The following is a 15,395-nucleotide window of genomic DNA, read 5'->3' on the forward strand; positions in this document are numbered from 1 at the left end:
TTCAAATGTAATTGGATATTCACTGAACCACATCTTTATTGTTTTCACTACTTTTCTGTAAGTTGAGAAAACTGATATTTCACCCTTAATGCCTTTCACCTGATACTTTAGCAAATAAATTATGCATAGGAAGTGAAAGTAAATCACTGCAATTCCTTATCCCTTACCACACATATTTATGGATGAAAAAAATTGAGGCATAGCTTGCCTTGTCTTTTTCGTTTTAAACTTGTGGAAAATTAGTAGCTAAACTGAGAATTAAGGACATCAAATTCAGATTTTTCAAGATTCTCTGATTAGTTAATCAAACATTGCCCTTTATGTTTGGCAAAATAGTCATTAATGACATATTTGAATTTTGTGACCCATTAAAATGTTCTTCGGTGTTCTATATTGAAAAAATGGTATTTGTGTTATATCTCACTTTATTCTTTTATGAAACATTAGGAGTGGAAAAGCTTTTATGCTTTCTGAATCCCTTGTTAAAAAAACTATGTTGTTGACAGTGAATGTTTCTCAAAATAAAGCTGTGAGTATTTTAAATGGACAGAAAACTATTTTCTGCTGGGTTTGCATGTGTTTATAGATGTTGAAGCAATTAGAAATGTTTTTTGCTGTTAAAAATGACTTTCTGTGTTTTCCCAATATAATAATCACTAAGACATGTTCCCTCATAAAATCAATCTTTTTTAAATCATGAAAATAAGCATGTATTTTGACATTTCATTAATATAGCAGCTTCATTTATTTGGCAGCAGTGCGATAGAAAGCTGGCGCTGAGCTCTGAATGTGGGAGAAGGGTGCGTCTCTTTCCCTGGCTACCTGTTAGGATTCTCCTTTAGAACCATCTCTTGGCACTTCCAAGTAAAAGCCAGTTTCATGAGCCAATGTGAATTGTTTTTAAGGGTTTTTATTATTTTATGGCAGCGTTATTTGTTTTTCTTCTACCTTGATTTTTGAGCTTCTGTCAATGTTTCATTATTATGAGGAAACACCATTCACCTGGAAACATTGTAATACGAAGTAAAGAAAACTTATTATCACAACTTGTATTTTCATAATTTCTTTGTAAGTTTATTCCTGAATTACAGTTTTATTGTTTAGGCTAAATAGTTTTTGTCTTGTGGAGAGTGAAATCGTGTCTTGGAAGCACTCAGACACTCTGGCTAGAAACTGTTATTCTTGACTTTTCTACCTCCCTCATCAAAGCATATCTATTCTTTTCCAGAAAAGTTCCTGAGCCCATCTGTTGCCTTCCTTTCTCCATCGTTACCACTACTTTACTCAGGCTCTTACCTTCCCTCGCCTGGATATAACATTGCCTACAGTATTCTTCCAGTTAGTTGCCAGTCCCTCCCCTTTCTAATTATTTCCCCACACTACTTTGTTTCTCAAGTGTAAACTGGATTATGTCAGTTCTTGCCTCATACCTTTTCATGATTTTTCACTGCCTGCAGAGTATGGGATACAGGCTTCTCACCCTCTGCCTGCCTTGTGTTGTATCTAACAAGCCCCCTGCCCCCAGCTATCCTTAACTAGTTCAAATATGTGTTAAGTAGCTGTGATGTTTATTATCACCTCCTCTAATGCAGACATACTAAGCCTTTCTGATTATAGATGAGTAGAGGAGAAATGCCATTTCTAATTCTGATACTTAACATCTGTAACTGAGCAGATAGAAAGTAGTGTCTGGAGGCTGGGCGCAGTGGCTCACACCTGTAATCCCAGCACTTTGGGAGGCTGAGGCGGGCAGATCACGAGGTCAGGAGATCGAGACCATCCTGGCTAACACGGTGAAATCCCGTCTCTACTAAAAATACAAAAAATTAGTTGGGCATGGTGGCGTGCACCTGTAGTCCCAGCTACTCAGGAGGCTGAGGCAGGAGAATGGCATGAACCTGGGAGGCAGAGCTTGCAGTGAGCCAAGATCACGCCACTGCACTCCAGCCTGGGCAGCCTGGGCAACAGAGCGAGACTCCGTCTCAAAAAAAAAAAAAAAAAAAAATAGTGTCTGGATTTTTTTTTTTTTTTGAGATAGAGTCTTGCTCTATAGCCCAGACTTGAGTGCTCAGGCATGATCATGGCTAACTACAGCCTTGCTCTTCCTGACTCAAGCAATCCTCTTACCTCAGCTTCCAGAGTAGTTAGAGCTACAGGCATGCCACCATGCCCAGGTTTTTTGTTTGTTTGTTTTTTGTTTTTATAGAGACAGAGTCTTACTCTGTTGCCCCGGTGGAATTCTTTATGATCATAATGACTATTCACTCCAGGATTTCCCTTTAGTTGTGGTATTTGTATAATTATTGGTTTGATTGTGAATTTCTATGTAATCTAGCAGCTGTTTTTTGCTATGTCACACCTGCATGCACCTGAGTCCATGTTCATGGAGTTGGGCGTGAGTAGTGTGTTGTGTCAAGGAGGTGAAACATTACTGAGGTGGGTGGCTTTAGGTAGTATATACCAAGTTATGTTTCCTAATTTGAAGATAATCCTGCAGGAAAATTTATTGTAGGGAAGAGGATGATATGGTGCAGTGATAAAATAGGGAATTAGGAATCAAAAGGTTTGAGTTCCCACTGCACTGCTCACTTGCTTTCTGATCCTAACAAGTTTCTAACTCCTCCAAGCCTCCATTCATCAAATGATATATAGAAACGCTCTCTCAGGGGGTTGCGAGGATCTAATTAGAGGCTATCAAAGACTCTTTGTACATTGTAAAGTGCTATTCAGATATTATTTATTTTAATAAACAGTAATTACTTTATGTCAGGCTCTTTAACAAAAATTCTTACAATTCAGACTTCCTATCAATACTGCAAAGCCGGCATTATTATCACCGTTAGTCAGTAAGGAACCTGGCCTACAGAGAATGAGTAACTAAGTAACTTGCTCACTTACTGCTTTTAAGTGATGGTTCCCAGTTTAAGTTCCAGCTGCTTTTTTGCTGTGTTGTCTTGCTGTTAATAAGTATAAATGGTAGAGGTTTGAACTTTAACAACAACTTGGATTACGCTTCTGAAAAATAGAAGTGGTGCTCTAGACTAGGAGTCAGGAGGTTCAGACCGTTACTATATTTTTGTATTATTTTGGGGTAAGTTACTTAAATTTTAATTTCATTAAATACATTTAAAACACTTGGCTATGTTTCTGCTAAGGTTTATATGTAAAATGCTTTCTTATTCTTTTTTTTTTTTTTATCATTTTCAGAATTTAAAAATTTCCTTCGAAGGGATCAAAAGTATTTTATGAATCTGTTTTAATATTTGTTTGCTTGTTTTTCTTTTTTTAAAGTCATTCCTACACTGGCCAAGATTACAGTACCCAGGGAAATGTTGGGAAGATTTCTTTAGATCAGATTGATTCGGTAAGTAGCACATTCTTTTAAACTTAGAACTTTATCAATGGAGGGAACATATACTTTCTTAAACCAAAGACTTTTGGGTGAGGAGATAGAATGTGTTTCCAATGCTTGCTGATTAATTTTAAAGAAAATCCCATGTCCTACACATATGATTTTTAAAAAATCATAGGAAAATCGTTTAATCAGAAAATTATCTGTACTTTTATAAAAGCAGAATTTAATCAGTTATTCCAAACGGAAATTCTTTTAAATAACTAAATGGAATTTGTGTTTACATTTAAATACGGTGTACATTTAATGAAGGGGAAATGGAAAACACTAAGTGTATTAGTTTGTTAGGGCTGTCATGACAACAGAAATTTATTTTCTGACAGTCTAGAGGCTCGAAATCCAAGATCAAAGTGGTAGTAGGTTTGATTTCTTCCAGGGCCTTTCTTGTCTCATAGATGACTGCCTTCTCTTTGTGTTCTCCTGTGGTTTTCCCACTGCTTGCATACATCCCTGGTGTCTCTTCTTTTTGTAAGGACACTGAGTACGTGAGACCTGGGCCCAAGCCCCATGGCCTCCTTTAACCTTAATGATTTCTTTAAAGGCCGCATTTCTAAATATAGTCACATTTGGAGCTACTAGAGGTCAGAACTTTGATATATGAATTTCAGGGGGAGAGGGCAATTCATCACCTAGTGTAGGCTATGAAATTAATAGATAGCTTATTTTAACATCATTTCACTTTGTGGTTCCATAGAGTAGCGTACTTTGCCATACTTGTAGAATTTCTCTTTAATACGTAACAGAATTTGCGCTCCATACACAAAAGGGAAAATAAGCCAGCCATAAATAATCTTGGGTTAGACAACTACCAAATTATTCACAATAAATTAAAAATACACCAGGATTTTAATGCTTGGAAACAAGAACTGTAATAAGACTAGTAGAGAGAGACCATGAGTTTGGATCAGAATGAATAGGTCATCTTCCATTTGAAAAATTATAAAAAAGTACTTGTAGTTAATATGTCTAGAAATAACAATAGGGTTGGCTACTTTACACAGTTGATTTGTTGATTTGAAATTTATTCTCAAAGATGTCCCATCTTTTAATTTTTTTATTAAACACTTATCTCTAACAGTCCCCCTTCTCACTTCCACTCATGTGATTTGTGTTTATATAATGTGAGTGGTTGGAAGTTAATTTTGTTCCTAGTTCTAGCTAGATGTTTCCCCATTCACAAGCATATGTGAATTTGGTTAGATACTGTTGGAGTTCATAGAAATATTAATTCACGTAAGGAATATATATTGAGTCCATCAGTTATGTACCAGCCATTGTGCTGTGGATACAGAAGTGAGGAAAACAGAAAATGTCCCTGCCTTCATGGACCTTACATGAGGGAGAGAGACAACATAATAAATAGTAAATGAGCAATACAATGTTAAGTGTTATGATGATGATCCTGTCATGGGTCTGTGCCTGAGACCCATGGTAAGTAATACAGATGTATCTTTTTCTGGACTGCCTTCTAACTCTGTATCTGTATTGTTTGATCTTTACAACAGCATGTCATTTGCATATCCCTTGATATTTGCAACTCGTCTCCAAATGTTTTCTTTAGTTTTTTCTTCTAACAAATCTGGCTTTCTCAATGCTATTTCCCTGTGGCCCTTTTCAAGTAGAGACAACTTTCCCCCTGAGTTCGTACATAGGTGTGCCCCGAGTGTCTTGGTCCACATTTCTCCGCCTTCCATTGTTACAGCTCCAGCTCCTTTAAAGCCCTTATGATCTTATTATATCATCTGATACCTCCTCTGTTGCTACTCCACCTCCTCCCTCCACACCTGTATTCACTGATGATTTGAACACCTAACTAATGATCTTGTGTACTGGTGCTATTCTTATTATTGTTCTTGGCCTCTACAAGATCCAAGTTGATAATTCATCCTCTATCCTGGACTTATGATTCTTTTGTTTGCTCATTTTCCATAATCATTTTTCTATCTGTATATAGCTGGACACTATCTTTTAAATTTTTATTATTTGGACTACTGCCCACACCTCTTAAATATCCCTCCTGCTTCCATTCTTACTCTCATATAGTCTTTTCACTACGTAACAGCCAGAGTTCTCTTTGTTTATTGAATCACGTCAGTCTTCTGGTCAGAACCCTCTAGTGGGTTTTCATCATATGTAGACTAACATCCAAACTCATTTTATGGCCTCTGAAGCCATATGTGTTCATCATTTCTATTTTGTCTTCTGCTCCATTCTGGCTCACTCACTTGCTCTGGTCACATGAATCTTATGCTATCTTTTAGCACACCATGTTTATTCCTTCTCAGGATCTTCATTTCACTAGAATGCAACTTACCTTGTCTTACTTGAAATGCCATCTCCTCAAAAAGGCCTCCCTGGCCACCTAAATTGAAGTACCTCTCCCCTAATCACACTTGATTTCATTTCTCTATTTCATTTCCAGTGCTTTGGCATCAGATGTTATCTTTTTAATGTCTGTATTCATTGTCCATCTCCTTCTAATAAAATGTAAGCTCTTTGAGGACAGGGTTTTTGACTTCTTTGTTCACTACTGGTTCCCCAGGGCTGTACACATAGTAAGTGTTAAATAAATATTTGTTGATTGAATGAATAAAAAGTAGTCAAGGAATGTGCCAAAAGAAATAGAAATTGAGTTAGGTCTTGAATGATGACTTGGCTTTGGCTACATGGCGTGTGCATGAGAAGTGTGCACCAGGTAGGGCTAGCAGAGTGAGAAAAATGAGAAGCTACAGAGCATGACTGCGTGGTCATGGGATAGTGAATAACCCAGTGGACTGGAGCTGAAGACTCGTTTTGGTGTAGTAATAGTACACTGGGCTTTCCTGGGCTCCCTGCCACAGTGCTTCTGTGGTGCTCAAGTTTTGCCCTTGTTGGAGCCTTCATTTTGTCATTTATTTCATGTGTTTAACTTACCTAATAGTGAATATAATCATCGTTGTGTTTTTTTCCTTAACTGAATTGAAGGGGAAAATTATGTCCTAGCTTATTTTCCAGAACACTTAATAAATAATTGTTCTGTTATGTATAATTGAAAAATAGTTATTGGCCAGGCACAGTGGGTCATGCCACCTGTAATCCTAGCACTTTCAGAGGCTGAGGTGGGAGGATCACCTGAAGTCAGGAGTTTGAGACCAGCTTGGCCAACATGGTGAAACCCTGTCTCTACTACAGATACCAAAATTAGCTGGGCGTGTTGGCAGGCACCTGTAATGGCTACTACTGAGGAGGCTGAAGCAGGAGAATTGCGTGAACTTGGGAGGCAGAGTTTGTAGTGAGCTGAGGTGGTACTGCTGTACTCCAGCCTGGGCAACAGAGTGAGATTCCATCTGAAAAAAAAAAAAAGAAAAGGAAAAAAAAGAAAAGTAGTTATCAGATATTGAGGAAACCTTGAATGTTCATACTAAGGATGTTGAATATTGATTGTATAGATTAGAACAATGTTTAGAAAAAAATCAGATATTAATATGAGGGAACAAAAATGGTCACATGATAATGAGCTGAAAGACTTTCTAGTTAGTTCTACCAAGGAAAGATATAGGTCTGAATGAACTAGACTGGGGATGGAAAAATTCAGAAGCTGTTACTATAAAAGAATGAAGAGAAACTGGATGGTCACTAGAGGGAGCAGCAAAGTCAAGCAAAGTGAGACCTGCTGTTATAGATGAAGTGAACTTGCTAAGGCATATGTGAGGGAGTGAGAATTTAAGTCTTGGGAGGATATTTAAAGAAATCGTAGAGAATGCAGTTGAAACCATAAGTGAAAAATTAAAGTGGGCAACAATATTTCATTTTTGACACTAAGGGAAAGACCTACACTTTGTTCCTTTTAACTTGATTTCTTTAACACATTTATTTGAATTTTCCTTATGAGAACAATTTCTCTTATTTTTGTGTTCTGCTTTGTATTTGAGTTATCTTAAAAGTTCATCTGCTATTCAGCAATTGTGCTTTTATCTCAGGGAAATGAAATCTTATGTTCACATAAAAACCTCTTCAAGGATTCTCATAATAGCTTCATTTGAAATAGCCCAAACTGGAAACAACCCAAGTGTTCTCCAGTGAGTGAATAGTTAAATAAATTGTGATACATACCATGGAAAACTACTTAGTGATAAAGAAATTAGTTTACATACAACTTAGATGAATCTTGAGGGAATTCTGCTGAGTAAAAAATGACAATCTCAAAACAATACATATTATATGATTCTATTATATAATACTCTTGAAATGACAAAATTATAGAGATGGAGAACAGATCAGTGGTTGCCAAAGATTAGGGAGCTGAGGGAGGGGAGCAGGGTGCAAAAGGTTATAAAATCATGAGAGATCCTTGTGGTGACAGAACTGTTCTGCATCTTGACTGTGGTGGTGGATGTATCAACTTATGTGTGACAAAGTTGTATAGAATTTAATACAGAAGTAAGTGCATGAGTACAACTGAGGAAACCTGAATAAGACTAGTGGATTGTATCAATGTCAGTATCCTGTTTGTGATAATCTACTGTAGTTGTACATGATTTTCTCTTTGGGGGAATTTGGATATATGCTATCTCTTTGTGTTATTTTTCGTAACTGTGTGGGGGTCTATAGTTAACTTCAAAGAAAAAGTTTAATTTAAAAAAGGTAAAATAAAATTTAATAGTATGTTATTTAACCCAAAGTATCTAAAATACTATATTAACTTGTAACTGATTAAAAAATGTTAATAAGAAACATCTGATATAGATAAGAGTCATCTGTAACCACAGCAATAAAGAAGCACTTTCTTATGGGGTTTGTTTTTTATTCCAATTAAATTGAATTAGCAACCATAACAAATACTACAGGGAACCTGATAAGTCTTCCATGTAACTTAAAACTCTTCTGTTTTTTCTTGTAGCTTTCTACCAAATCCTTCCCACCTTGCATGCGTCAGTTACATAAAGCCTTGAGGGAAAATCACCATCTTCGTCATGGAGGCCGAATGCAGTATGGCCTATTCCTGAAAGGCATTGGTTTAACTTTGGAACAGGCATTGCAGTTCTGGAAGCAAGAATTTATCAAAGGAAAGATGGATCCAGACAAGGTAATTTTGAAAAAAAAAAAATCAAAGTGGTACCTGATATTTTAATTTGGTCTGAAAATCAAACAGTCTGTTTTTTTTTTTTTTTAATATGCTCCCTGCAATGTAGTTGAAAATTCTAAAAGGATAAATGTGTTGACAATTCAGTTTAAATAAAAAGAGACTTGCATATTAATCTAATACAAAAGATTGGGAAAGGAATGTTTTCCTTTGTAGGTATACTGCCAGTAGTAATTATAAGACTGAAATTGCTTTCAGAGTTATATTTCTGTAGGAATGTATTTGTATCTACACATACACATACATATACATATGCACATAATGTTTTGAGCACCGGGAGATATCATGAACAAATAAAGTGAAAACAATTTAAAATATTTGCTATTATGTTATGCAGAATCTTTTATACACTGTTTTGTTTTGTTTTTTTTTTTTTGTGGAGATAAGGTCTTCCTCGGTTGCCCAGGGTGGGCTGGAGTGCAATGGTGTAATCATGGCTCACTGCAGTCTCAACCTTTGGGCTCAAGTGATCCTCCCACTTCATCCTTCCGAGTAGCTAGGGCCACAGGTGCACACCATTATGCCTGGCTAATTTTTTTTTTTTTTTTTATTTTTTGTAGAGATGGAGTCTAACTGTGTTGCCCAGGTTGGTCTCAAACTCTTGGGCTCAAGCCATTTTCCTGCCTTGGCATGCTTGGGATTACAGCCGTGAGCCTGAGTCATCATACCCAGCCTATAGAACATTTTTAGATAGACAATAATCATTATAAACCTGAACAACCTTTTAAAAAACCTGTCCACAGTGCTTATATTCCAAATCCTATTCCTTATTTCTCTTTAATAGTGCCAGCTAATAACATTTTATTTGGAAATATGATTTCTTGCCCCCTCTATGCCATGACACTGTGGTATGAAGAACATTTTTTACTATTTATTTCTTGATTTGCTGCCTCCTAAGAGTAAATTATAGAAGATTATTTACGAGGTACATTTTATAGTACATTTTATGTTTTATGTTAGTTTGCAAGTGTTGCCATAATAAAATACCACAGACTGGTTGGCTTAAAAAACAGCAGTTTATTTCCTCACACTTCTGGAGGCTGGAGTTCAAGATCAAAGCATTGGCAGATTTGGTTTCTCCTGAGGCCTGTCTTCTTGGCTTACAGGTGGCCTTCCTCTTGCTTTGTGCTCACATGGCCTTTTCTCTGTGCATGTGCATCCCTGGCGTTTCTTCCTTTTCTTATAAATACACGAGTCTTACTGGATTAGGGCCCCACTCATCTGATCTCATTTAACCTTAATTATCCCTTTAGAGGCCCTATCTCCAGTTACAGTTGGATTTGGAGTTAGGGGTTCAACAAATGACTTTTAAGAGATCACAATTCAGTTCATGTCTCTAGCTATATAGTTTATTAAAAAGCTCAGATTTTACAAAATAACGTTATAAAAAGCTCTTACAGTGTTTTCAGATTTGTTTTAAAAACTGTCTTCGTTGACCATTATCCATATAATCTTAATGAAGTCATTTAATAGGATTTTCTTTGAACAGTTTTGGATAATGTTTTTTAGACCTCTATTATATTTCTTTTAAAGGTAATTTATTCTAATTATAGAAAATACAAAAAATACAGAAAAATTCACCTGTTATCCTCCAATTTGAAATAATTACTCTCAACATTGTAGCCTTTTACTCTAGTCTGGACAACTGAACACCACTGGTTTTCACCATTCTAAAAATTGTCATTATATTATGATTATTTTTCCATACTTTTGACCAATCTTTGAAAATATCTTAATTCATTACATACTATTACATCCTTTGAAAGTGCTGTAATTTGACTCTGTTATATATGTTACTAATATAAATAACAGAGTCAAATAGCTAATATCCTGGGGACATAGATAATTGATTATAGTTTTGATTATATTCTTTGGAAATAATCAAAACTATAATAAAATTATCTGATAAGAAACTACACACAGCTGGGCGGGTTGGCTCACGCCTATAATCCTAACAGTTTGGGAGGCCAAGGTGGGTGGGTCACCTGAGGTCAGGAGTTCAAGACCAGCATGGCCAACATGGTGAAACACCATCTCTACTAAAAATACAAAAATTAACCCGGCATGATGATGGATGCCCATAATCCCAGCTACTCAGGAGGCTGAGGCAGGAGAATCACTTGAACCTGGCAGGCAGAGGTTGCAGTGAGCTGAGATCGTGCCACTGTACTTCAGCCTGGGTGACAGAATGAGACTCCATTTCAAAAAAAGGAAAATACACACAATTTTAAAGTTTTAATGTATGCTGTGAAATGACTGTTCAGAAAGGTTTTAAATTAGACTCTCTTCAAGCAATGTGAGAATTTTGCTCTGCCATTGACATCATTATGTATATTATTAATTTAAAACAGTTTTTGATCTTTTTATTAGGAATTTGATGTCTTAAGTAGGTAGATATATTAGGGTTCTCCAGAGAAACAGAACTGTGTGTGTGTTTGTCTTTGTAACTTACACAGACACTCTCTCTCTCTCTCTCACACACACACACACACACACACAGTGCGAGAGATAGAGAAATGGGGGTTATGGAAGTTGACAAGTCTCAAGATCCGCAGTTGGCAAGTTGGAGACCCAGGAGAGCCAATGTTGTAATTATAGTCTGAATCCAAAAGCCTGAAAACCAGAAGAATGATAGTGTACAGTTGATCCTCGAAATACACAGGTTTGAACTGCATGGGTCCACTTATATGTGGATTTTTTTCAATAAGTATATTGGAAAATTTTTTGGAGATATGCAACAATTTGAAAAAACTTGCAGATGAACCACCTAGCCTAGAAATATCAAAAAAGTAAGAAAAAATTAAATATAAAGGAATGCATAAAATATATACTAGTCATATTTACTAACATGAGATACGCAGGAATCTATTGCAAAAAGTTAAAATTTATCAAAACACATGCACACAAACGTACAAACTATACTTGGTGCTATTCCCAGTAGAGAGAAATGTAAATAAATGTAAAGATGCAGTATTATAACCTACATAAAATTAACTGTAGCACATTCTGTACTACTATAGTAATTTAATAGCCCCACCCTGTTGCTATTGTGGTGAGCCTATAAGTGTTGCAAGTATCCGCTTAAAACGCTCTGCGATGCTAATCATCTCAGTGTGAGCAGTTTGTACAGTAAATTGCATATTGCAGTAAAGTGATCTCTCACAGTTCTTGGGTATTTTTCATCATGATCAGTGAAATATTGTAAACCTTGAATAACACCATGGGGCTCATAGGAAGTGTCACTAGTAATGCTGGAAATGCTCCCCAAAACCAGAAAAAAGTCATATTACAAGAAAAAGTTGATTTGCTTGATATGTAATACAGATTGAGGTCTCCGGCTAAGGTTGACTGCCATTTCAGACAGATGGTTCATCTTGTAAATAGATAATGTAAACTTATGGTTTACTGTAAATGTATTTTCTTATGACTTTCTTTTTCTTTTTGTATTTTTAGTTGAGATGGGATTTCACCATTTTGGCCAGAATGGTCTTGATTCCTGACCTCAGGTGATCTGCCTGCCTTGGCCTCCCAAAGTGCTGGGATTACAGGTGTGAGCCACTGTGCCTGGCCTATTACGACTTTCTTAATGTTTTTTTTTCCTCTAGCTTATTTTATTGTGAGGTTACAGTGTATAACATATAATATTCAAAATATGTGTTAATCGACTGTTTATGTTATCGGTAAGGCTTATGGTCAACAGTAGGCTTTTAGTTGTTAAGTGTTTGGGGAATAAAAAGTTGTACATGGATTTTTAACTGTATGGAGTGAGGGGTGGAGGTTGTTGCCTATAATCCCTGCGTTGTTCAAGGGTCACCTTAAGTTCCAACTCAAATGCCAACATCCTAGAGACCCAGAAAGAGTCAGTGTTTCAGTTTAAAAAATGAGGTCCCAGTTTAAGGAAGTCAGACAGAAGGAAATTCCCTCTTACTCACAGGAGGTCAGGCTTTTTGTTCTGTTTAGGCTTTCAACTGATTGGATGAGAATTATCCACATTAGGTAGGGCAGTCTGCTTTACTCAGACTACCAATTCAAATGTTAATCATATCCAGAAACACCCACTCAGACACACCCACTATAATGTTTGACCAAATGTTTGGGCATCTCATGGCCCATTCAAGAGCTGGGTTGTTTGTTTTTTTTTGAGACAGAGTCTCGCTCTGTCATCCAGGCTGGAGTGCAGTGGTGCAATCTCAGCTCACTGCAACCTCTGCCTCCCAGGGTTCAAGTGATTCTCCTGCCTCAGCCTTCCACGTAGCTAGGATTACAGGTGTGCACCACCATGCCCAGCTAATTTTTGTATTTTTAGTAGAGATGGGGTTTCGCCATGTTGCTCAGGCTGGTCTCAAACTCCTGACCTCAGGTGATCCACCCGCCTTGGCCTCCCAAAGTGCTTCCAAAGCGTGAACTACTACCACCATGCCCGGCTGGTGAGCTGGGCTGTTTGGAAGTGAAAAGAGAGAAGCTGAGCTAGTATTTTAGCTTGGTTTGTGCTGTAAACTGTGAGTGGAAAAAGGAAGGTAGAGAGGGAAAACTAGCTGCACCAACCTATATGGACACTTACCCTGAGTACTAGGTCTTTGGCTTAGACACCTGTTCATTGGCCTGCATTCTTTTATGTACATCTGGAATAGCCTGTGTAGCAATATCATCAGTAGTCTTTTTTTTTTTTTAACTTGTATGTTTAAATTTTGTTATTATGGAATTTTTATTTTGCAATGCAAACTTTTTTCAAAAATTCTTATAATTTTTTAGTTTTCTAGATAATATATAGTAGTCTATTAGCTTATTGATTACAGCAAATATTTTGACTAAAGGATTATAAGACACATTTCTTACTTTCTATGACTATTTAGTGTTCTGTTGTTACATAGTCTGTATTTATAAATGTTCATGTTTTTCTCAACTGTGTCTTTTACATATTTTTTTCAATGACATGTAATAAACTAAGGCATACTAAATTACAATAATCTCTAATTGAACAATTGTATCATTTGTTAAGTGATACATACAATTAAAAATATTAAGAGGTATAAAAATTGTTGGCTTAAAATACTACTTATAGGATATTTTTTAGGATGATTATAGAGGATGTTAAACATTTTTTTATAGTGCTAATTAAAGGACTTGGGTGTTGAACCCGGCTCGAATGATTTGAAATAATAACTTATGTTGGACAGCTTATGTCCTAACTGTGTAAGAAAAATGATGTGGTAACAGTCAATTTCAACTGGAATTTTTCTGTACTATTGTTTACCAAATGATCATAATATCTGATTTCTTTCTCTTAATATTTGTGCCCTCATTGTGACTTATTTGAGATATATTGCTATGTGAGTCTGAGCAAATATTTTGGGTATTTAGCTAGTACTTTTGAGTCAGCAGAGACTGGTATAATATCTCCAGCAATTCTGAGCTCTAACTCTGCTGCCACAACTACCTTTCCTAGATATACTGCCTAGAACCAAATATTTCTTTACCCTAACTTCTAACACAGCTCTGTTCTTGAATTGACTGCCTTATCGGTATCTGTCTCTTCCTCTCATCTTCACTTGCTTGTGCTTGTTGGAGGCATTTTTTGAACACTTTGCTTTTAAAACTAATGCTGTACTTAATGTTGGAGGGAAATGTGTTGTCTATATTCTAAAATAATTTACACCTGTATGTATTAGTGCTTGTAACTGTCATCCAAAATATAAATATTAAGGTATTGTGTCTCTAGATACCTTTTATTAAGGTTAAGCAGCTTTTGTGTTTTAATGCACATAATTTCTGTTATAAACATTTTTGAGTAGTAATAATGGATTGTGGAAGCAGCTTAAGGTTCTGATGCTCACTGTTATTTTTTTATTAGGAATTTGATGTTGTAAGAGTTAAGGAGGAAAGAAACATGAAAAGTGGCTCAACAGTCAAAGACAGGTTTATTTTGGAGAATAAACCTGAGAGGGGCTTCTGGCCGATTTTTGGTCAGGAATGTTCTTTCTTACAGACTGAGAGTATCTATTGGTGAGAGAGCTTGGAATGTTTCTGTGTGGTGGAGAAGTTTATGGCGGGGTTGGAATGTCTCTGGTCGGAGGGGAGATTATCTTGGGGCTGACATCTCTCCAGCTGGAGGGGAGGTTATCTCAGGGCTGGCATGTCTCTGGTCAGGGAGGGGTTTGAAGTGTTTCTGGTCTCAGATTTTATTTGTGGTTTATGGTCATGCTGACTTTAGCCATTAGGCTGATGCCCTTTGGATTTAGGCAGTTTTTGATCAACGTAAATTTTAAGATGATGGTGTTTGTCCAAGATGGCAACGCTCCTGCTCTGTCAGATGTATTAAGTCAGTCCTATATATGTAAAAATTAGCCATCTGTCTATAAAATGCTTATTCAGAGTTGTTAGTTTGGATTGTTTTTCTCTCCTTTTAAAACTATTTTCTACTAGCATATGTATTCCAATAAACGATACTGGTTATTTGCTACCAGATTATGTTCTTGTAATTTTGGGTGCTGATGACCACCTTATATTTATTGCTTATTTATTCATTTATTATCTGTATCCTACAATTGGAATGTAAACTATATAAAAGCAGGTATCTTGTCTTTCTTGTTGATTGCTGCATGTTCAGGCACCTGGAACAGTGCCTGACTCATAGCGGCCACTCAATAAATGTTTACTGAATAAACTAATACATGGAAATTTCCATATTATTTACATAGAAATAAATTTTCATACATGTTCATAGATATTATTTACTTATATTTTGCTGAATACATGGTAAATTGTACCAAATCTTTAAAGTTTGGCTTTCGATATGAGAAAAAATAATCTTTTTCTGTTTTTGTTCTTTTTAGATAGAGCTGTTTCTAACAAGTGATAGAA

At 36.3% G+C, this 15,395-nt stretch overlaps 3 protein-coding genes across 5 annotated transcripts in view; 1 reads left to right on the forward strand and 2 right to left on the reverse strand.

The window, feature by feature from the left end:
• Positions 1-15,395, reverse strand: part of DST (dystonin) — a 1,587,602-nt gene that overhangs the window by 1,030,919 nt on the left and 541,288 nt on the right. The gene's annotated exons all lie outside the window — the stretch shown is intronic.
• PRIM2 (DNA primase subunit 2) overlaps positions 1-15,395 on the forward strand; it is a 311,497-nt gene that overhangs the window by 192,828 nt on the left and 103,274 nt on the right. The window contains exons 9-10 of the mRNA XM_050788782.1: positions 3,292-3,364; positions 8,292-8,477. Of these exons, the coding sequence (XP_050644739.1) occupies positions 3,292-3,364; positions 8,292-8,477 (259 nt within the window). The remainder of the gene's footprint in view (positions 1-3,291; positions 3,365-8,291; positions 8,478-15,395) is intronic.
• Positions 1-15,395, reverse strand: part of LOC126953305 (60S ribosomal protein L21-like) — a 710,657-nt gene that overhangs the window by 104,430 nt on the left and 590,832 nt on the right. The window lies entirely within an intron of this gene.

This window comes from Macaca thibetana, chromosome 4 (assembly GCF_024542745.1).
Source record: "Macaca thibetana thibetana isolate TM-01 chromosome 4, ASM2454274v1, whole genome shotgun sequence".
In the NCBI taxonomy this organism is placed as follows: domain Eukaryota; kingdom Metazoa; phylum Chordata; class Mammalia; order Primates; family Cercopithecidae; genus Macaca; species Macaca thibetana.